The sequence below is a fragment of the Dendrobates tinctorius genome, unplaced genomic scaffold (assembly GCF_039654945.1).
Source record: "Dendrobates tinctorius isolate UK_male_01 unplaced genomic scaffold, ASM3965494v1 ptg000069l, whole genome shotgun sequence".
In the NCBI taxonomy this organism is placed as follows: Eukaryota; Metazoa; Chordata; class Amphibia; order Anura; family Dendrobatidae; genus Dendrobates; species Dendrobates tinctorius.
This window is the reverse complement of record NW_027361737.1, coordinates 22,316,951-22,341,226: the sequence shown is the minus strand read 5'-3', so window position 1 is coordinate 22,341,226 and position 24,276 is coordinate 22,316,951. Positions and strand designations below refer to the sequence as shown.

At 44.9% G+C, this 24,276-nt stretch overlaps 1 protein-coding gene across 1 annotated transcript in view; it reads left to right on the top strand.

Annotated features, from left to right (window-relative positions):
- BOK (BCL2 family apoptosis regulator BOK) overlaps positions 1 to 19,799 on the top strand; it is a 78,231-nt gene extending 58,432 nt beyond the window's left edge. Inside the window, exon 8 of the mRNA XM_073581188.1 lies at positions 16,534 to 19,799. Within this exon, the coding sequence (XP_073437289.1) occupies positions 16,534 to 16,659 (126 nt within the window). The 3' untranslated portion in view covers positions 16,660 to 19,799. The remainder of the gene's footprint in view (positions 1 to 16,533) is intronic.
- The last annotated feature ends 4,477 nt before the right edge of the window (positions 19,800 to 24,276 follow it).

The following is a 24,276-nucleotide window of genomic DNA, read 5'->3' as shown; positions in this document are numbered from 1 at the left end:
CGCCTGACGGCGAAAACCTGATGTGTGAAAGAGGCCTTATAGTGGATCCCAAGAGGAGAAAGGGAATATGGGGACGGCACAATGTGGGAGGCCAGGTCTGCCCATTGTTAAAGTCAAACTTAGTAGCTCTCAGGCAGCAACTGGTGGGTTGTAGTCATGATGGCGACCTCAATGGCACACACACATTTTATTACTTGTGACCATTTTATCTGCACCATCTATTTCAAGTTTTGAAGCTCCTTTCTGTAAGTGCACATCCAGGCTGATCCCAGGCTCCAGATTGTTTGGCTTACTAGTCATCTCCACCTACAAGTTGAAAGATTTCCAGTTTGGCCGCTATTACTATTCATCTCCCACACACATGTGTCAATGCATCTGTTCATGGGCATCCATGTGACTTACAAAATATATCGAATAATTTACAAACTATCATATAATACATTAATTTTCACACAAACAGTGCAGCACTTCATTCATTAATTTCTTGACCCGTAGAATAGACGTATTTGTCACAAAATCATATTTTTTTTGCTGCCATCCTTATTTTACCTATTCTATGGAATATCCAATAGTCTGGTATGTCTCAGACACACTAGTTGTCTTGAATTTATATCAGATCTTTACTTTTTAAGGGAATCTTTTATCAGGTTTTTGCCACCCAACCTGAGAGCAGCATATTGTAGAAACAAAGACCCCAATTTCTGTGGTGTGTCAATTATTGGGTTGCATGTTGTAGTTTTGATAACATCAGTTTTATCAGCAGGAGATTATCACTAGAGGACTATTACATCTACTGCCATGTAGTCCTCCATATTCATGAGCTCTGTATATCCCCACCCGCAGCACTGATTGGCAGATTTCTGTGTACACTGTACAAGGACAAAAAGCTGCCAGTGGTGTGGGCGGAGCTATACACAGCTAAACATTCAGAGCACTGCTAGATCTGCAACAGAGAAAACTGTGATTCTATCACAACTGCTGCACCCAGTGAACTAAGTGATACATCAATGCAGTAGCGTAGCTACCGGGGGGGCAGTGGCCCCGGGCCCCGCGCTCTCAGGGGGCCCACCCGGCGCTACGCTACAGATGCACTTTGCGGCAGAGCAGGGAGAGTCTGGCCGCTATGGGCCCCTTAGCAGGCGGGGGGGCCCGGTGCCAGCAGTGGGCCCCCTGCCCGTCATCGCAGGGTCAGCGGTGTCAGCTACATGCCGACACAGCTGACCGCATTGATGACAGAAGGAGTGAGCGCTCCTTCTCTCATCATCCCCCTGTCAGCGTCTGACGTCACCGACGCCGACACTGACAGGGGGCGCGATGACGTCAGTACCCGGCGCCTGCAGTCGCAGATAAGCAGGATCAGCGCAGGAACCAGGAGGAAGAGAGGTATTTAGTTTATGGGGAGTGGTGCATTATCCTACAGAGGGTGGCTATGGTGGTGCATGTGCATAGGGTAGCTATGGTGGTGCAAATACAGAGGATGGCTATGGGGGTGTATATGCATAGGGTAGCTATAGGGGTGCATATACAGAGGATGGCTATGGGGGTGCAATACAGAGGGTGGTTATGGGGGTGCATATACAGAGGATCGCTATGGGGGTGCATATACAGAGGGTGGCTATGGGGGTGCATATGCATAGGGTAGCTATGGGGGTGCATATACAGAGGATGGCTATGGGGGTGTATATGCATAGGGTAGCTATAGGGGTGCATATACAGAGGATGGCTATGGGGGTGCAATACAGAGGGTGGTTATGGGGGTGCATATACAGAGGATCGCTATGGGGGTGCATATACAGAGGATCATTATGGGGGTGCATATACAGAGGATGGCTATGGGGGTGCATATACAGAAGGTGGCTATGGGGGTGCATATACAGAGGGTGGCTATGGGGGTGCATATACAGAAGGTGGCTATGGGGGTGCATATACAGAGGGTGGCTATGGGGATGCATATACAGAGGGTGGCTATGGGGGTGCATATACAGAGGTTGGCTATGGGGGTACATATACAGAGGGTGGCTATGGGGTGCATATACAGAGGGTGGCTATGGGGGTGCATATACAGAGGGTGGCTATGGGGGTGCATATACAGAAGGTAGCTATGGGGGTGCATATACAGAGGGTGGCTATGGGGATGCATATACAGAGGGTGGCTATGGGGGTGCATATACAGAGGGTGGCTATGGGGGTGCATATACAGAGGGTGGCTATGGGGGTGCATATACAGAAGGTGGCTATGGGGGTGCATATACAGAGGGTGGCTATGGGGGTGCATATACAGAGGGTGGCTATGGGGGTGCATATACAGAGGGTGGCTATGGGGGTGCATATACAGAGGGTGGCTATGGGGGTGCATATACAGAGGGTGGCTATGGGGTTGCATATACTACAGAGGATGGCTATAGGGTTGCATATACTACAGAGGATGGATATGGGGGTGCATATACAGAGGGTGGCTATGGGGGTACATTATACTGTAGAGGGTGGCTATGGGGATACATTATACTACAGAGTGTGGCTATGGGGGTGCATTATACTACAGAGGGTGGCTATGGGGGTGCATTACATTATAGAGGCTGCCTATGGTGGTGCATTACACTACAGAGGCTGTCTATGGGGAGTGCATTACACTATAGAGGCTGCCTATAGGGGTGCATTACACTACAGAGGCTGCCTATATGGAATTCATTATACTATAGAGTCGGCCTATGGGGAGTGCATTATGTACAGTACTAGCATTATTACGTTCTAGGGGACAAAATGTGGGCACTGTTTTCTAGGGCACTTGCACCCGGCCTTAGTGTTTTCTAGAGGGTTGCTTTAAAATTTAGAGGTCACACAGGGCCACACAGCAGGTGCATTAATAGGGTCACATACGACAGCAGCGGATCAGCATTGGGGCATCAGCAGAATGAGGAGTTTGTGCAGGTTGGGGATAGTCCCGTTTTGGACAGTGCCGAAAATGTGAGAAGTGAAACATGTCTTTGTTGTATTCTCTGTAGCCGAGTCCTGGCTGGAGAAGTTGTCATGTCGGTCTGGGCCAGATTGAAAAGACGTGAAAAGTGAACGGTTCCTTCAGAAAGAACGTCAGCGGTAGATTATTATCTGTAGCTGTGCTGTGATCTCTTATACAGTATGTTCTGTAGGACGGGTATCTACCACTGACCATATGGCGGTAATATCAATGTTGGTCTTTATATAGCAATTATTTTCAGTAACAGCGCGGTCATCTGCTGAGGTTCTCCTCCACTATTAAGGTGCGTCACCCAGTTATAATCAAGGTTACCTGGTTAGGGGCCCACTCAAAAGTTTCGCCCCCCCTGAACCAAAACCCTAGCTACGCCTCTGCATCAATGGAATCAGAGTCTGTCTTTACATCATGCTGTTTTCAGATTACAATACAAAAACCTGCTGACACATTCCCTTTATGACCAATGACGTACATAGCACGTCATGAATGGGTATCAGTTCCAGGATTATGACGTGCTATGTCCATCATGACAATACTTCTACTCAACCAACGAAAAAGCAAGTCCCCACTCAGGTGCGTCATCTGTTAACAGAAATATAGGACGCTTCCACATTACTGGTAGCTCAAAGGCTCTGGAAAAGTGATGTGGCTCCCACGAAAACAAATACTTCAAAACCTGCGCTCCAAAATCCAAATGCCCCTCCGGTTTGAACCCAACAGTGTGCCTAAACCGCAGTTAGCCTCCACATCTTTGGCATTACTGCAGCAAGGAGAGCCCACTTAATTTATGGGTGCGTGCCTCCAGAAGCAGGAGCTGGGCATAATGTACGGGCACTACAATGGCAGATTTGCATTTTCACTCACCAACATCCACTGATGCTTGTTTCTGGAAAACACCCATGGAGTCAAAATCATCACTACACCTGCAGATAAATTCCCAGAGGGCTGTAATTTCAAAATTGGGGTCAATTGAGGGGGGGGAGTCTGCTCTTCTGGCATTTAGGGGCTCTGTATATGGAGAGTCCATAAACTATTCTACTAAAATCTGTTCTGTAAGAGTCAAATAGCGCTCAGTCCCTCCCGAGTCTCACTGTGAGGCTATGAGCACTGTACAGCCACATATAAGGGATTGCCTCATTCATGAGAACTTGATTAACACATTATGTGGTCATTTTTACCTATTTCTTCTTGTGAAAATGTAAAACCTGGAGCTAAAGGAACATTACAGTTGTAAAAATTTAGTTCTTTTTCTTCATCGCTCAATGGTATAAAATTTTGTGAAACATAATAATAATAATAATAATAAATTTTATTACTATAGCGCCGACATATTCCGCAGCACTTTACATTTCAGAGGGGACTTGTACAGACAATAGACATTACAGCATAACAATAATCACATATATACTAACAGATGCCAAAAGGAATGAGGGCCCTGCCCGTAAGATTACAATCTATGAGGAAAAAAAAGGGAGACATGAAAGGTGGGTGGTAACAGTTGCCCTGATTGTATGGACCAGCCATAATGTTAAGTGTGTAACAGTACAGACGCAGAGGGCTAATGGATGCATAAAGCATGTGGGAACATGATACGGGGAACCTGGTTATGGTAAAAACTTTTGGCTGTGCCACATAGGGATAGATTAGGTTAATGTGTTGAGGCGGTAGGCCAGTCTGAATAAGTGAGTTTTCAGGGCACGCTTAAAATTGTGGGGATTGGGGACTAATCGTATTTACCTGGGAAGTGCATTCCAAAGAATTGGTGCAGCACGTGTATAGTCTTGGAGACGGGAGTGGGAGGTTCTGATTATTGAGGATGCTAACCTCAGGTCATCAGCAGAATGGAGGGCGCGGGTAGGATGGTATACTGAAACAAGGGAGGAGATGTAGGGTGGTGCTGAGCCATGGAGAGCTTTGTGGGTGAGGGTAATAAGTTTGTACTGGATTCTGGAGTGGATGGGTAACCAGTGTAATGACTGGCACAAGGTAGAGGCATCGGTGTAACTATTGGCGAGGAATATGATCCTGGCAGCAGCATTCAAGACAGATTGGAGAGGGAGACCGATTAGAAGAGAGTTACAATAGTCGAGATGAGAATGAATAAGAGAAACAGTAAGAGTTTTTGCCGAGTCAAAAGTAAGAAAAGGTCGAATTCTAGAAATGTTTTTGAGGTGCAGATAACAAGAGCAAGCCAGTGATCGTATGTGGGGGACAAAGGAAAGCTCGGAGTCAAGCATGACCCCAAGACAGCGGGCATGTTGTTGGGGAGTAATAGTGGAACCACACACGGAAATGGCAATGTCGGGTATAGGTACATTAGTAGCGGGAGGAAACACAAGTAGTTCATGTGGTGTCAACATGATCACTGCTCCACTAGGTGATTTCATTAAGAGGTGTAGTTTATAAAATGGAGTCATTTATGGGGGTACAGCTGTCCTGAAACCCTTGAAGCTCTGGCAATGTGACATGCCACCTGCAACCATTCAAGGCATATTTGGACTCTTATGGCGCTTCTTCCCTTTTGAGCTTTCTACTGTGCCTAAAAAGTCGTTTTTGACCACATATGGGTCACTGCCGTACTCAGGAGACATTGCATAATAAATTTTAGGTTTCCTTTTTCTCCTGTTAACTTTGTGAAAATGAAAAATTTGGGGCAAAAAAATAATTTTAATTTTCACAGCACAATGTTTTGAAATTCCGCAAAGCACCAGTAAGTTTAAGATGCTCAACACACCTCTAGATATATTCCTTGAGGGGTGAAGTTTCCAAAATAGGGTCACTTGTTGGGGGTTTCCACTCTTTAGGTACATCAGGGGCTCTCCATATGCGACATGGCGACCAATATCTATTCCAGACAATTTTGCACTCCAAAAGTCAAATAGCTCTCCTTCCTTTCGGAGCCCTGCCATGCACCCAAACAGTAATTTTCCACCACATATGGGGTATCAGAGTACTTAGGAGAAATTGCAAAACAAAGTTTGGGGTCCATTTTCTCCTGTTACCCTTGTGAAAATAAAAAAATAAGGCTAAACAACATGTGGGAAGAAAAGTGATTTTTTTTATTTTCACGGCTGTACGTTATAAACATCTGTGAAGCACATGGGGGTTCAAGATGCTCACCACACATTTACATAGATTCCTTGAGTGGTCTAGTTTCCAAACTCTGCTAACTTGTGTGGGTTTCCACTATTTAGGCACATCAGGGGCTCTCCAAATGCAACATGGCGTCCGTTTTCGATTCTAGACATTTTTGTGTTCAAAAAGTGAAATGGTGCTCCTTCCCTTTCAAGCACTGCCATGCACCAAAATAGTAGTTTTCCCCCACATATGAGGTATGGGTGTACTCAGGAGAAATTGCACAACAAATTTTGGGGTCCATTTTGGGGCTAAAGTAAAATTTTCATGTTTTCCATCCACATTGCCTTAGTTCCTGTGAAGCACCTGAAAGGTTAATAAACTTCTTGAATGTGGTTTTGAGGACTTTGAGGGGTTCAGTTTAGAATAGTGTCACTTTCAGGTATTTTCTTTCATATAATCCCCTAAATGTAATGCGGACCCAATATAAAAGGTTTTGTAAATTTTGTTGGAAAAATGAAAAATTGTTGATAACCTTTTAAATCTTCTAACTTCCTAACAAAAGGAAAATTAGATTTAAGAAATTATGCATATGTAAAGTAGACATGTGAGAAATGTTATTAACTATTTTGTGTGGTATAACTATCTAATTTAAGAGAAAGTTTGAAAGCTAATTTTCGAATTGTCAAATGTTCGATATTTTCATAAATAAAAGCAAATCATATCAACCAAAATTTACCACTAACAGGAGGTACTACATGTCCTGAAAAAACAATCTCAGAATCACTGGGATTTGTAGAAGTGGGTCGCCATCCCAGGGCTGTGGGGTACTCGGTACCGGGCCCGATGAGCTTCAATGGGAGATGTCACGGCAGCTGGGACCCGGCCCGTGGCCCGGGGCGCCCATTGTAAAAGGAGTTGTTGCAGTGTGCTTATAGTGATGAAAGTTTATGAGTGATTTGTGACGCCACCTGTGGTGTTCAGCAATAGAGATGTAAGCCGACGCTGCAGACAGATCCTCTGGGACAGATGGTGTGGTGCAGCAGTGATGTTATAGCCCTCCACAGGCAGGGCTGTAGTCCCAGGGCAGTGTAGAGACGCATTGCAGGAATGGTGCGGTGTAGGCGCAGGAATGAGTGGAGGACACCAGGGCATGTAGTCCCAAAGCTTTACTCACAGTCTGTTGTACAAACAGGTGCCTGCCTCCGTGCCGTGTCCTCGGGGTCAGGGACTCAGTCAACCTCCAGGCCAGATGGAATACTCCTTTCCAACACTCCGCCAACATGTGCCTTTCTGAACGTCTCCTCTTATAGCGCCTTTAAATGAAGTTCTCCTAGTACTGAGTTACACTGGAGTTCCTCATGTCCGATGTTCTTATGAACTCTACTTGTACGGCAGACAGCTGCTTCGGGGACTCCTTGTACTAAGTCCCGGCTCACTATCCAGTTGCTGTTGTGCCCCCAAGTCTTGTGTGGGAATAAAGCGGTCACTACTTCTATTCCTCCGGAGTCTGCTGCAGGACCATTAGTATCCATACAACTTCGGGGACCGGACCCCGGCCTTGCGCTTAGAACTTCTAGGAAGGGTTCTCTTCTAACCCACGTCCTCTGCTCTCTTTTACTCCTCACATTCCGTACTAATCTTTCTTTCTATGGAAAATCAGGCTTTCAGTCTATGTTGCTCTCTCTCTCTTCCTTTCCCGTGCCAGCAGACCCAGGTCACTGGGATCTGCTGCAGCACTTCCATCCATCTATCCCTCTCTCCAGGGATCTTCTTCTCTCTCCTTCCTCAACAACTGACTCCTCTCCCAAACTCTTCCCGCTCTCTTTAATGTAAACTAAACTCCACCTACCACCCAGCACGTTTCGTGTTCCAAGCAGGGAGCCACCAATGGGTGCTTTGCTACACTCCAAGCAGGGAGCCGCCGAAGGTGCTTTGCTACACTACTTTGTGGTGTGGGGTGCAGGTGTTGGAGTGGGGTCAGGAGTCTCAACCTTACCTGGATGGTGGGGTACCACACCTCAGGAGGAGGTGCAGTACCCCTGTGGTGACTGAGCCTCAGGGGTGCCACAGAAGCTTTCCAAAGTTATCACATAAAATGACACTGGTCAGATCTGGAATATGAGGCTTTATCCTACAAAATGGCTTGGTCTTTAAGGAGTTATAGAAAAAAAAAGTGCAAAAATCACCACTTTTGACACGTTGAAGGTCCTCTTTAAAGGATGGAACAGGTTAAAGAAGGGAATTGTTATATTTTCCAAAAGAAAGCAGCACATTTCTTTACCATTCATATAATGTCCGGGTCAAACTGGCAATTCTGCAGCAGATAAAATAGGGATTTCATCAAAATGAAAGTAAGCAAGCATCTCAGTAAGTGATACATGGCTGGAATCAATGTCTCTGCCCCTACATTATGCTGCTCTCAGATGGGGTAGGAAAAACCTGGTGATAGATTTCTATATAAGAACCGGACATGTGCTGGCATATAGGCAGCTGCCTAGAACCTCCGCTGCCCCAGGCGCCCCCAGCCAGTGGCGTGTAGCTAATAGCAGCAATATGAGTACCACATCTCCATCACAAGTTGGATTCAGATAAAAGTCTGACTTTTTTAATGCAATCTCCCACCATATCTGTAGAAACTGATTACTTCTAATGTCCACAAGGACACGTATAATAACAGGTACAATCATGGGTGGACATACCGCATGTGCAGCTGCACCAGGGCCCAGAGATGGAGGGGGGCCCCTGCAGTGCGGCTAATAATGAGGGCAATCTGGCCTGTTTCTCTGGGCCCAAGGCTCTGGGGGGCCCCTTGCCAGATTGCCCTCATGTGCGAGCGATCCCTGCAGCTCTGCTGCCTACAAGAGAAAATAGCAGCGAAGCGGAGCTGCAGGGATCCATCCTACTTCCTACATGGCGCCCGTGCTTCCGCTCACACAGCAGCGCTGCTGGATGACATCATCATTCAGTGGCCGGCTGTGGCAGAGAGAGGAAGCGAGGGCGCAGGTGATGCTGCAGGAGTGCCTGCGGTGCGGACAGGTGAGAGGTGCTGTGTGTGTGCATGTGTAGCTCTGGGGGAATGTGCAAAGAGGTGAATGGTGCTGTGTGTGTGTAGGTGGAGGAGAGGGCAATGATGGGGGTGATAGGGAGAAGGCATTGATGGGGAGAAGGCAATGATGGGGTGATGGGGAGAAAGCAGTGATGGGGAGAAGGCAATGATGTGGGTGATGGGGAGAAGGCAATGATGGGGGTGATGGGGGATGAGGCAATGATGGAGATGGGGAGAAAGGAATGATGGGGTGGTAGGGGAGAAGGCAATGATGGCGTGGTGGGGGAAAAAAGCAATGATGATGGGATGGTGGGGGAGAATGCAATGATGGTTGTGGTGGACAGGGCAATAATGGGGGTGGTGGAGGAAGACAATGATGGGGTGGTGGGGGAGGATGACATGATAGAAGTGGTGGAATGGGCAATAATGGGGGTGGTGGAGGAAGACAATGATGGGGTGGTGGGGAGAAAGCAGTGATGGGGAGAAGGCAATGATGTGGGTGATGGGGAGAAGGCAATGATGGGGGTGATGGGGGATGAGGCAATGATGGAGATGGGGAGAAAGGAATGATGGGGTGGTAGGGGAGAAGGCAATGATGGCGTGGTGGGGGAAAAAAGCAATGATGATGGGATGGTGGGGGAGAATGCAATGATGGTTGTGGTGGACAGGGCAATAATGGGGGTGGTGGAGGAAGACAATGATGGGGTGGTGGGGGAGGATGACATGATAGAAGTGGTGGAATGGGCAATAATGGGGGTGGTGGAGGAAGACAATGATGGGGTGGTGGGGGAGGATGAAATGATAGAAGTGGTGGAATGGGCAATGATGGGGTGGCAGGGGAGAAAGCAATTATAGAGGTGGGGAGAAGGCAATGATGGAGGTGGTGAAGAGAGCGATGGGGTGGGGAAAGGACAATAATAGGATGCGGGGGGGAGGAAGGGGGAATTATAATGGACTTAGGAATAGGGGGAGGTGGAGGAAGATATTATTATCGCTTATCATTTCTAACACAGTCCCTTAGTATATAGTGTACATACTTATTATGTATAACACAGTCCCTTAGTATATAGTGTACATACTTATTATGTATAACACAGACCCTTAGTATATGGTATACTCACTAATTCTGTATAACGTATATAGTATACTCACTAATTCTGTATAACACCATCCTTAGTTACATAATTTCCTCCTTTACTATGTATAACACTGCCCCTTATTACGTACCATCCTCTCTAGTTATATATGGTGCTGTCTCTTACATAGTGTATTCTTGTTAATTTTGTTATTCACAGCGCCCTCTTTTATTACATAGTCCCCTCTCTTTTTAGATATAAAATGACTGCTGATCGAGGAGCCGGTGACCAGACTACCAGTCCATCAGCTCCTCCATTAGAAAATAAACTTTCCCATGCTCCATCAGCCATCATTGCATTATACAGCTAACAAGACAGGACAGTATGTAATAAAAAACAGGGCTCTATATAATCCGATATGTAAGGGACGGTGCTGTAGACAACAAGAAAGGGCACTGTATAATAAGGGACGGCAATATAAATAATAAAGGAGACCATGTAATATATATACATGTATGTGTGTGTGGCTATATATATATATATGTATCTATGTCACCATAAAAAGAGGGGGGCCCAGACACATTTCTTGCACAGGGGCTCCAAGCTGTCAGTGGCCGCCCTGAGTACAATAACCAGCCTTTTAGCATTCAGAACTAAACATCCTGTTACTCTACATAGGGGTTTCTGGCTTTTAATCTGCTCTGCATATATATCCGTCTTTGTACAGGTTCTTTTACGAAAAAGCTCAAAGAAAGCATACGGAAATTAGTATCACACCATATTTTAATAATGACTTGAACTTCAAATTACTCTTAAGCTGGATTAAGGGGGCTGTGACACAGTTGAAATACCAGGAATTCATTGGGAAATCAAGTCCAGTCTGTGTTTTTCATTCCTGATGCCATTTAGATTACTTGGTTTCTGCTTTCCAGATAAAGTCATTTCAGGTTCCCTATAATACTCCCTGCACCATGCACTGATGCTCATTACTGCACATGACATACTGTCCAGAAAGATTCAAAAGGCTAGAGAGCAAAATGTATATTGCACCTGACATCCAGTAGAAAAGGGCATTTGGGATTATAATTGTAAACTGCATTCTGTCTGTTGGATGTTCTCCATCACTAAAAACATTAGGGAAGGTTTACTTCACAATGCCTCTCCCCAATGTCTTTTTCAGTTGTATATCAGTCACAAGAATTAACAGAAATCTGTCAGCATGTTTTTTCTTTATAATCTAAGTGCAGCATATTTTAGGGGCTGAGACCCTGATTCCATTGATGTGTTACTTTCCAGGCTGTTTTGTTGTTTCAATAAAATCAGTGTTTTATCAGCAGGAGATTATCACTAGAGACAGTGGTGTAACTAGGAGTTCAGCCCAGTGGGTGGGGGGCAAAACATCTGAGTGGGCCACTAACCAGGTAAGCCTGATTGCAACTACGGTGGCGCACCCTGTTGGTAGTGGATATCCTCAGCAGATGACTGTGTTGTTACAGAGAGTAATTCACTATACAAAGAGCAACACTGATATTAATATCATATGGTGACCATAAAGTGGTAGAACATACAAGTGATCACAGTACAATAAAAGATGGTGACTTACAGCTGACGTTCTCTCTGATGGAGTCGTTCACCTTTACTATGTTTTCCATTTGGCCCAGACCGTCATGACAGCTTCTTCCAGCCATGGAAAATCAAAAGGAGAAAAAACCCTTAACACAATAAAGTGTAATAATAGCAAAATTTTATTGGACAATTAGTATACATAACATCATAATAAAGGAAAATGATGTCATAACAAAGGCCAGTACTTAGATAATCTGAGGAGAATGTGTCTGGCTAATCCTGATGTGTGATTACATGCCTGTTAGAATAGCTAATCAGTAAAAGCAGCATTACTGCACGGAATTATACCACATGGTGTTGTATAGCAATGATACCTGAATTGAATTCTACTAAGAAACTATTTGTACTGAATGGTGTTGAGTATGTACAAAAACACTGTATGTATATACAATAACAACCCTCAAGGGTCACTATGATGATAGTATATAATTGATTAGCACTTCACCATAGCCCATGAGGGTTATTATTGTATATACATAGTGATTCTGCACGTAGGCTAACACCAGTTTCTTAGTAGAACTCAGTTCAGGTATAACGGCTTAGGCCTCTTTCACACTTCAGTTTTTTTGCATCAGTTCAAATCCGCCAAAAAGTCAGAGAAGCGGATCCGTTCTGAACTGATGCGAACGGATGGCACAGGATCCGTTTTCAGACGGATCCAGAAAATATAAAGGAACTGCTGGCCGGGAAGGGAGAGGGAGAGAGGGAGAGAGGGAGAGAGGGAGAGAGAGGGAGAGGGAGAGGGAGAGGGAGAGATTTTGTCCGGCTTTTGGGTTAAATCAGTGTCTGGAGGATCCGCCACAGAATAAAACGTTGCAAGCTCCGTTTTGAAATCTTTGAGGATGGTGGCGGACAGCAACTTTTGGCGGATCCTCACAAAAAACGGATGCAACAGACAGCAATCCGTCACAATCCGCCATTAATGCAAGTCAATGGGGAAAAAAACGGATCCTCAAAAGAAAATTGAGGATCCGTTTTTTTCAAAACCTGGCGGATTGTGACTGATTGTAAAAAACGGAAGTGTGAAAGAGGCCTTATCCAACACCACGTGATATAATTCCGTGCAGTATTATTATTGTTATTTATTATTATAGGGCCATTTATTCCATGGCGTTTTACATGTGAAAAGGGGTATACATAACAATAAACAAGTACAATAATTTTTAACAAAATGAGTGACCGACTGGTACAGGAGAGAGGACCCTGCCCGTGAAGGCTCACAGTCTACAAGGGATGGATGATGATACAGTGGGTGTGGGCAGAGCAGGTTGTGCAGTGATTTGGTGGAATGAGGGTTACTGCAGGTTGTAGGCTTGTCGGAAGAGGCGAGTCTTCAGGTTCCTTTTGAAGGTTTCTACGGTAGGCAAGATATGTTGTGGTAGAGAGTTCCAGAGCAGGGGGGATGCGCGAGAGAAATCTTGTATGCGATTGAGGGAAAAGGAGATAACAGGGGAGTAGAGAAGGAGATCTTGGGAGGATCAGAGGTTGCGTGCAGGTAAGTACTGGGAGACTAGGTCACAGATGTATGGAGGAGAAAGGTTGTGGATGGCTTTGTACGCCAAGGTTAGGCTTTTGAACTGGAGTCTCTGGGCAAAGGGGAGCCAGTGATGGGATTGACGGAGAGAAGAAGCCAGGGAATAGCGGGGGAGAATAAGTGGATTAGTTGGGCAGCGAAGTGTAGGATAGATTGGAGGGGTGCTCGAGTGTTAGAGGGGAGGCCACAAAGCAGGAGGTTGCAGTAGTCGAGGCGGGAGATGATGAAGACATGCACTAGTGTTTTTGCGGATTCTTGGTTGAGGAATGTGTAGATCCGGGAGACATTTTTGAGGTGGAGTCGGCAGGAAGTGGAAAGGGCTTGGATGTGCGATTCGAGGGAGAAATCAGAAGTCAAGCAGTACCCCAAGGCAGCGAGCTTTCAGGACTGGGGAGAGTGGGCAGCCATTGAATTTGGATAGGTCTGTAGTGGGCGGTTGAGTTTGATGGGGGAAAGATGTTGAGTTCTGTTTTATCCATGTTAAGTTTTAGAAATCTAGCGGAAAGAAAGATGAAATGGCATACAGACATTGTGGGATTCTGGTTAGTAAGGAGGTGATATCGGTTCAAGAAAGGTAGATCTGTGTGTCATCAGCATTGAGGGAATACTGAAAACTACTGTGGCAATCTATGAGCTGTCCCAGGCTGAAGGTGTAGATGGAGAAGAGCAGGGGTCCTAGAACTGAACTTTGTGGGACACTGACAGAAAGGTGGCGAGATGAGGAGGTGATATGTGAGTGGGAAATGCTGAATGTCCGATCTGTTAGATATGAGTAAATCCAAGATAGGGGCAAGTCTGTGATGCCAAGAGATGAGAGAGTCTGTAGTAAGAGGGAATGGTCCACTGTGTTGAATCAATAGAAAATAAGGGGGTACTGACAAAAAAGGAGTGCCTGTTAGGTAATGTATTTAAATAGTATATGAAAAAACCTTAGGCACTAAATTGATGCAGTGATTTTTTATTCTATCAAAGTGGTATACTCTTGGCGGTGTTCACTTCCCGGTGACATAGGTAAACATATTATTTCCCCCTATTCCTTTATTTCTTTTTTTCTCTTTATATGGTATATGTATACTTACCCATATCCACTGTTACTCATACTGTGGGGATTTTTTCATTCACAGTTTCTCACCATTCTCATTTCCCCTCCCAGGTAATACACCTTTATATCACTTATTTCCATAGCTGCCATACCTGCTGTCTGTATGACCATGTTGTTGCAATTTATGATCAAGATTAAATCCTGTATTCTATTTTGATAGAGGACTCTGTGTTTAGATTTAACCGCTCTTTTAATAATGAAATACCTCTTTATAACCAAATGCTTGTTATCATAAAAATAATCTAGTTTATTCTAATCTATTTTATTTTTCCCAGAGGTATATTTACCTGAATTGAAGATCTTCTTTCTCTTCAAAACATTATCAATTTGTAAGACTATATAATTTTTTGTCTCGATATGATGCTGAATAATATAAAATTATTTATTTTATGCCAAGTGTATACCACTTTGATATAATAAAAAATCACCGCATCCATTTAGTGCCTAAGGTTTTTTCATATACCACTGTGTTGAAGGCAGATGACAGCTCCAAGAGGAGGAGGACAGAGTAGTGTCGCTTGGATTTGGCAATTAGTATGTCATTGGTGACTTTAGTCAGGCCGCTTTCAGTGGAAGGGTGCAGTTAGAAGCCACATTGTAAGCGGTCGAAGAAGGTGTGGGAGGAGAGGTGAGAGGACAGTTTAAAATGGATGTTTTGTTCCAGTAGTTTTAAGGCATAGGGAAAAGTGATATGGAGCAATAGCTAGACCGAGAGGATAGGTCAAAGGAGGGTTTTTTTTTAGGATGGGTGTGATTGAGGCATGTTTGAAGCTTGAGGGGAAGACACTGGTTGTTAGTGACAGGTTGAAGAGATGGGTTAGGGTTGGGATAAAGATTGTGCTGTGGTTTGGGATGAGGTGGGAAGAGATTGGGTCAAGTTCACAGGTAGTGATTTGGAGAGTAAAGAGGGAAGTTTTAATGATGGAGAAGCTGGTTTTTGGAGGAGGAGGGTTGAGCAGTTATGAGGAGGCGCTGTGGAGGTTGTAGGCCAAAGCTTTCTCTGCCTTATTCTTCAAGAAGATCTATAACATCAACGTCTTCAGCTGAGATGAGAAGATTGGGAGGAGGAGCTTGGGGATGGAGGAGAGAATTGAAAGTGCTGAATAGCAGTTTTGGGTTGTCAGACAGGGAGGATATGAGAGAAGAGTTTGTTTTGCTGCAGTCAGTGTGGACTTGAAGGTAGTGACGGACTGCTTGAATGCGATGAAGTGCTCATTGGAATGGTACCTTTTTGACCTCCGCTCAGCAACCCTGGAAGCTTGACTCAGTTCTTTAGTTATGCTGGCATGTTTGGGTTGCCTGTTGATTGTGCAATCTTTGGTATGTGTGAGGGGTGCAACCGATTGAGAGCTGCAGCTGTTGTGGTGGTATATAAAGCAGCAGCAGCAGCATCTACAATGTGTAAGAAAAGGGCCCCTGCACAAAAACAATATATGGACACTATATATAACTATATCTAACTCTATCTATATATAACTGCCCACTCTGTCTCCAGGTAGCTACTCTACTGACTAGAGGACTAAGTGTCTCGTGCCTCCTGGTCCAACCACACCCCCCAGTACTGACTAGCAATTTTCTTTCAATTTACAGTATACACAGAACAGTCCAAATTATCTAGTAAAATAGCACTAAATCAGATGGCAAAGGTTAGTCAAGATATCCCATATAGCTTCAGGTCGAATGTAAAAAATTCTTCAAACAAATGAACATTAAAGTCAACGCATTCAATAACATGCACTTCTTAACAGTTTCTAACAGGAAATCATTACTTTTTTTTGTCTGATAAAATACAAAGGCCAATTAAGAAGGACGGTGCAAGCTGATAAGTATAAGTCTCCTTTCATAACTTCTGTTCTGTGAGATTACGAATTTAGAGTCAGAATAGCGTAGCATGGTGTTCACCCTCAGTCAATAGGAGGGAAAAAGGTTGGAATGGATCCAGTAAATGGATAACATTAGATTATATAAGAGAGCCGTCAAATTTTGTAGAAACATAAGCCATCATACCAGTATCAACAGAGACTAAGCCGTGTATTTTTCTAATGTTTCCTTTTACATGTGAATGGTTTCTAATTTTCTATTTCCTTCTTCAATTTACAGACGGATGTAACAAAATGTGTCTTCACCACTGAACCTGGTCTACGATCCCACTGGTTGCTCTCCAGCGCCTGCAACTTGGGTCACTTCTTGAAAGCAGTAATATTTTTTCTCCTTCGAGAGCGGTAATCGCTTATCACAGCCCATTGTTCTGAACTTAATGCAGCTTCGGAGACGAGTAACTGACTGCCAGATGTTACTTCCATTCATTTTCTGTGTCCTGGCCCCACCGCTGCTCGACCATCAACTCATCGTGGAGAATTGTCGTTCACAAGAAGTAGTTTGGCTCCTACTGATTTATAAAGAGACACCAGACCTTGCCAAATCTCTCATCTCAGAGTTATTCTTGTACAGACAGCAATTGGCACATTCCTTATTTCCGCCTGTACTTTTGATGAACCCTTTTAAATTAACCCATTTTTCTTGTGGTACAACTGAACCATGCCATGTGGATGCCTAAAATAGACTGACAGAAATACTACACCAGTATTAGAGGAGAACATGATCAAGGGATCAAACTTGTTCTTCTAAACACGACTGTACTCCACTTGTAACAGTGCATTTAGTAATGTAACCACTTATTACTGCCCTGTCAGATCTGTAATACATGAATTGACACTAAATTCTGTAATTGTACATAAAAAGAATGAGAGATTCAGTATCTGGAATATGCCAATAACATATATTCCAAATCTGATGATCAACAGAATGAAAAATGTCCACCTTTATCACCAAGTCAATCTTAGAGAGACTCGTCTTTGACTCCCACAAGTAATATATAAACCAGAAATGGAGACATTACTGCCCTCAGTCTTCATACATAGCGTTTTATTCTCCTATTGTGCGTCATTTTGTCCATATAGATTGTTATCGAAAACTTTTATGTGAAGATTGAAATGTGTGTGGCCTTCTCTCCAGGATTCACTGGTTACTACGGTACCAGCCATCACTAGATGGAGTTTACTGCAAATATGTAGTTTTACATTGAACATTAGACGGGGTGCATCGCAACTTAAAGTCTTTCGGAAAAAGTTTTCTGTAGGTGCATGATCCTGACATCTGTCTCCGAGTTGCACGAGAGTGACAGTCGGATTGAGTGGTAAGTGGCAGGTGTGCAATTCACGTGCTTGTCTAGTTAGAACAGTGTTTCCCAAACTTCAGTCCTCATGACCCCCAACAGATGATTTCCTTAGAATTGCACAGTGGGTGGAAGTATCATCAAGGTACCAGCAATTCTCTCATCTGTGCAATACTATGGAAATCATGAAAGCATAACCTGTGAGGACTGGAGTTTGGGAAGCACTCAGTTACAATGTGGCCAGAATTATGCATATTGCATACCTGCGGTCATATGACCGCTCAGTCTTGCTGTTTTGCCGACATTGCTGCTGCCTGCACAGCTGTGACTCGTGTTGTGTTTCATCACCGACATGAAATGGAAACCACAAGAATCCTCACATAGATTGACTGCAGACTTTTGTGAAAATTCCCCATCAGTATGTCTTTAGAGTGAAACCCAGATAGACACATGGAGATCATACAGACTTCTTGCAGATGTTGTCCTAGGTGGGATTTGAACCCAAGACCTCAGCGCTGCAAAGCAACAGTGCTAGCCACTGAGCCACCGTGCTGCCTGTGCTTTATGCATCCATTATGATAATTCCATGTGACCTGATAGTCGTTCACAAACTTTTTGAAGACACTGTGTTGATTCTGTGATATTGGTAAGTTATTAATGTGCAAATATGATAGGAAGGCCAATGCATGAAGATAATGGAGTTATATCTTGGCTCTTGCTCTCGACCACTAGGTGTAAAAAGAAAGTTCTTCGGAAGTGGTGTACACGAATTGTGGACACTGCATAGACAGAAAGAGTCTTGGCTTGAATGAAAACCTCAAAAGGATATCCATGTTTAAACCTTGAAGGAAATAGCATTTATGTAGGGCGGTAATAAAAAAAATCCCTTTGTGATGTATATTGTAGTAATGGTATCCAGACTAATACCGTTCAGCAGAGTCCACCACCGCCTGCTCTCCCGGTGACACAAGATATTGGTGCTGCCTGCACGGCTCGGACCCGTATTGTATTACATCAAAGACATGGAATGGAAACAGTGGTTACATATCAGAATATATGTTGATCAGCATTTGCCACTACTGTGCTCACAAGCAGCCGCCGCACTGTAGCGAAAAAAAACGTAAAAGCCCTGTGCTCCTCGCGTCTTTTTACTTGCTCCTCTGCACAATAAATTCATTTTGCAGGGAGGCAGCTGTTTTACCTTTAAGACTGCAGGGCAGATCGTAGCGACAATACGGTTTTGTAGGTGAAACAGCTTTTTTTCTAGAAAATTAAGAGATTTTGCATGGTAGCAGTAAAATGACTGCAGTGACTTAGGCCATGTGCACACGATGCAGATTTGCAGCGTTTCCGCAGCGGATTTTACCGCGCAGAAACGTTGCATATCCGCATTGTGATGTACAGTACCTTTAAAATGAATGAAAAAAAAACGCTGTGCAGACGCTGCGGATTTTTCAGCGCGGTTTTCCTGCGGTACAAAATCCGCAGCATGTTACTTCTTTTGTGCGGTTTTCTATCTCCCCTGTTACCAAATCCGCAGGGGGAAGACCGCAAAGGAAAACCGCACAAAAACCGCGTGAAAAATGGAAGAAATCCGCAGGAAAAATGCAGGTCATTTGACCTGCGGTTTTCTTCCATTCTGCACGGAAAAATCCACAGGGCTCAAAACTCCGTCTGCACTCAGCCTAAAAGTGTGAACGCAGCCTAAAGGCCCCATACACATTAGACTAATGCCTGCCAAACCCATCGATATCAACTAATGTGTATGAGGCCACTGGACGACTGATAGTTGGCGGACATGTCGATCAGGCATGCTCAATTTCATTCCGCTGATCATATTGTTCTCCTGACAAGAAGCTGTTAGCTGACATGTTATCCAGGCGGCTTTATCATAGAGACACAGGATCACTCAGAACTGGCAGTCGGCTGAGAGGGCCATCAGCTAAACGACCGGCTGAAGCAGTATTTGGCCGACAGCTGTCTAATCTGTATGTGAACTGCATGATCAGGGATTGCAAGTCCAACCAGAATGCCGTGTAGTATCATAGTCCTAAATTACAAAAACATTTATAGAAAACACTTACATAGTTGATATGTTTATGTTAAGTGTAGTTTAAAAAATATTTGCCATTTTTTCTGTATCATTATTTATATCAAAAGTATAAAATAAAATCTGAAATCTTGCTGTTTACACTCCGGCCATTAGAAGCTAACGGCTTAATTCTAGATACTGATATCAGTTCTGGGATGTATTAAGAGAAGCATAGAGTCTAGATCACGTGAAATCATTATCCCCCTCTACTCCTCCTTGGTCAGACCTCATCTGGAATACTGAGTCCAATTCTGGGCACCACATTTTAAAAGAGACAAAAAAAACTGGAGCAAGTTCAGAGAAGAGCGACCAGAATGGTGAGCGGACTACCAAGTATGTCCTACGGGGAACGGTTAAAGGAACTGGGAATGTTTAGCTTGCAAAAAAGAAGACTAAGAGGAGACTTAATATCTGTCTACAAATATCTGAAGGGCTGTCACAGTGTAGAGGGATCATCCTTATTCTCATTTGCACATGGAAACACGAGAAGCAATGGAATAAAACTGAAAGGGAAAAGATACAGATTAGATATTAGAAAAAACTGTTTGACAGTGAGGGTGATCAATGAGTGGGACAGACTGCCATCTGAGGTGGTGAGTTCTCCATCAGTGGAAAAGTCTGGACAGACATCTGTCTGGGATGATTTAGTGAATCCTGCTTTGAGCAGGGGGTTGGACGCGATGACCCAGGAGATCCCTTTCAACTCTAACCTTCTATGATTCTATCACTTTTCAGAAGTCTCTTTATAGGCAAACATTAGAATTATCATGGTTACTTATACAATGACAGATAACAAAAGATCCACCATTCACAAAAAGTAATATCACAGCTCACCTTCTCCATTCACAATTACCTTTTGCCCAGATCAGAGCAAAGCTTATTTTATAGATGCCCATTACATTTATATATGGACACAAACAGAAAAGGGACCCTGTGCAAAAACAATATATGGGCCCTTTGAAGTCCAATAGCTCATCATAATGCCCAATTTTCACAGTTTTCGAGGTGGAAATGGGCCCCTTACCTCTTTGGTCTATGTGCAGTTCCACCAATGATACAGTACTGTATGTGTGCTCCGGCATAAAGATACTCTCTGGGCAGAAATGTTTTTAAAGATTATTGTACACAGTTATCTATGACCTTCTGCCTATGTGACCTCAATTTCCTGGACTTCTGCCAATGAAGGTCATGGAGGAATTAGAAATCCCACCACATCTTACAAGGCTCAGCGCAGTCACATAACCTTTCTGTAAATCATAGAGCGCGAGCCGGATTCTGAAAGCAATATCCAGATCCCATGTCACAATGAGATTCACAGCAGAAAAAAAAAACATTTATATTGCCAAAACTTCATGGAAAACAAAGTTAATGCCCCGAAGAGGAAAGCTGTTTGTGATGTTTGCTGTTTTTTTTTTCACTAAGTGGCTTCCTGGGCCAAAACCACAAAGCCATTAAGATGCATAAGAAACTAGATAAGCCAGTTCTCCAGTTAAGCTATTTGCAAACAATATCCATCATCATTAGTCACTGACCAATGTATAGGGTTTATTCAGATGTAGCTGCTATGCTGGGTTTTAAAACACGGAAACCATAGCAATTTACAGTAAAAACAGCGGCGTTATTTGCAGTGCTGGAGCTTTCCACATGGCAAGAAAGGCTATCCATCTGCAACATCTGAGGATTCATTCAGACGTACAATTTTCTCACGTACGACAATAAAGGACCGATTATTTTGATCAGAGTGTGGTTTGAGGGTCAACAGTTTTTCTCATGAGGAAAATAAAAGTTTTTCCATTCTACATGATGGCACCACGAGTGAGGGAATCCGCCCAACATGGACAGGAAACCTTTAAGATAAAAGGCTCCTCTCTCCGCATCAGTTGGTTTTCTGTCCTCGATGGGGAAGCCTCAAGATGAAAACCTCTTGAAGATTCTGGAAGAAATAAGAAAGAAGAGGATGCCTGGGCCTGGGTCGGGTGATTACTGGCAGGCACTGGTCTGCTACACCCGTCACCAGGTACCAGATGTCGCCTCGGGGGGCCATATATTCCTATGCCCCCCTGAGAGAGTGCATGGCCACAGCCTGCGAGGCAGATGCCCGTGTGAAGTTTTGACCTCGGAGACCATGGTTCGTGTACCCTCCCTGATGACCGACAGACCCCATAGATGCCCACGGAGGCCACTTTGTGCTCCCTCACTGTCGACAACCAGTGGCCATGCAGCCCATGAGACACATCGGTGCCCGGGCAGAAATTAAGCTCCTCGGAAGCCACGTAAGTGTACCCTCCCTGTTGAGGCCAGAAGCCAGACCCCACTGGAAAGAAGTCTGGGTACCTGTTTTCAGCCAGGGTAACGTCCATGTTCCTTCAGGTCCGGTGAGATCGCAAGTATGAGGGGGCAGGTGTCATGGCGTTGGTGGCGAGGGAACGCCAGAGATGGAGCGGGCACACGTGCCGGAAGTGCTTGAGGCAGAGAACCCAGGCGCACACCGGAAACAGAATCCGGGAGCGCGCAGGCAGCGCAAACACCCGGAAGACGGAGGCGCCAGCTAAAGCAGTAGCAGAAGCACAGACGGGGGCAGAGCTCATAGCAGAGTGACAGCAGGCCAGGTGCGACGCACTAGAGAGCGTGCACCGGAAGTAGTTAAGGCACGCCCCGGAAGTAGATGCTGCGACACGGGAGGCAGCGGCAGGTCAGAGAGCGCGCACAGGAATAAGCGCGGTACGGCCACATGACTATGGGCGCACACCAGATACAGTCAGGGTGTGTGCAGACACAATTTTTAAGCCGGCATAAGAGCGCGCGCTGATTATTAGAGGCATGATAGTGTGCATGCGCAGGCAGCCGGCAGATGGGGTCAACCAGGTGTTTAATTACAAAAAAAAAAGAAAAAGGGAAATGCTGGTATTTAAACTCAGCAGAGGTACTGGCGGGCGTCACGGAACCATTACTAGGTTAGACGTGACAGCAGCAGCAGCTAAGCAATGGAGAGCCCTTCACCAGAACACTTGCAGCCGCACCAGGAGGTGCAGGAGAGGCGGTCTCGCTCAGAGGAGAAGAGCCAGACGCACCCGCAGCAGCAGTGGGAGCAGCTCGGGCAGCGCACGGGCGGATCGTCACCGCAAAAAGGAGGGGTCCCTAGTCTCTTTGGGAGACAGAGAGAAGACCAGTCAGCCTCCAGATCCGGTACCCGTTCCGTGAAGCATCCGAGTGGTGAGTGAGCTTCGAGGAAGTCCAGCACGCTAATGTCTGTTCTCTTTCTCTCTCTTGTCTCCTTTCTCCCCTCTTTTTACATACATTGGCGGGGTGGAGTATAGGAGGTCCCTAAGAAGAGTAGGTCAAAAGCCAAAAATAAGGAATGTCCCTTATGCAATAGTCCATTAGGAGCATTCTGGAATAAAAGTTTGTGCCAGGATTGTATTAACAAAACAGTAGCGGAGGAGACATCCTCCTTCTCTGACAACCTGAGATTCCTAATTCAAACGGAGGTCTGTAAATCAGTGAGGGCGTTACAATCAGCGTATACGGATAGCAAAGCAAAAGATAGATCCAGCCCCTCAGTAGTCTCTCAGGAGGACTCCACTGGGTCAGAGGAGGATTCCAATAAATCCCACTATTCGGATAGCAGTTCTGATGAGGAAGATGCCCAGTAGAAGCTACAGATAAGCTTATAAAGGCAATCCGGTCTACTATGGGGCTGGTAGATGAGCGAGCAAAAAAGACGGCTCAGGAACTGATGTTTAGCAGGTTGCAAAAGAAAAAACGTAGAGCCTTCCCTATTAACGAACAGCTGGAAGGACTCATAAAGAGAGAATGGGAAAAACCAGAGAAGAAGTCCCAGATAATCAGTTCCCTAAAAAGGAGGTACCCATTTGATGAAGAAACATCCTCGTCCTGGGATAGAGCTCCAAAGATTGATGTAGCAATCTCAAAAGTCGCCAGAAAATCCTCCCTACCGTTTGAGGATTTAGGCTCCCTAAAAGAACCTCTGGACAGAAAGACAGACAATTGTCTTAAAACTGCCTGGGAGGCCTCGGCTGGGGCACTAAGACCCGCCATCGTGGCCACTTGTGTGGCTGGATCCCTAAAAACATGGGTTGATAACCTGAAGGATCAGCTAGAACAAGGAGTCCCCAGGGAGTCTATTCTGGAAGCAATACCGGCCATCAGAGCAGCGGCAGTCTTTCTCGCTGAGGCTTCAGCAGATTCAGCCAGGCTAGCAGCAAAATCAACTAAATATGGGACGCCGTGCAGTATGGCTCAAATGCTGGCCGGGGGACACACAGGCAGAGATGAAACTCTGCCGTGTGAGGGAAATTTCCTGTTTGAACCGGCATTGGATGATGTATTGGAGAAAGAAGAATTTCCCAAAACAGCCATTTCAGACCTTTCGGCGCTCCTTTCAGAAGGGCCGAAAAGTCAGAAGACAGCAGTACCGGGATCGAGACAGAAACAACTCTGACAAGCGATCCAGAGGAGGGAGAGGCTACTACTTCGGCAAGCCCTCCAAAGACGCCAAAAAATCCTCCCAGTGACTGTCCTTCTCAGGTGGGGGGAAGGTTCTCTCACTTCCTCC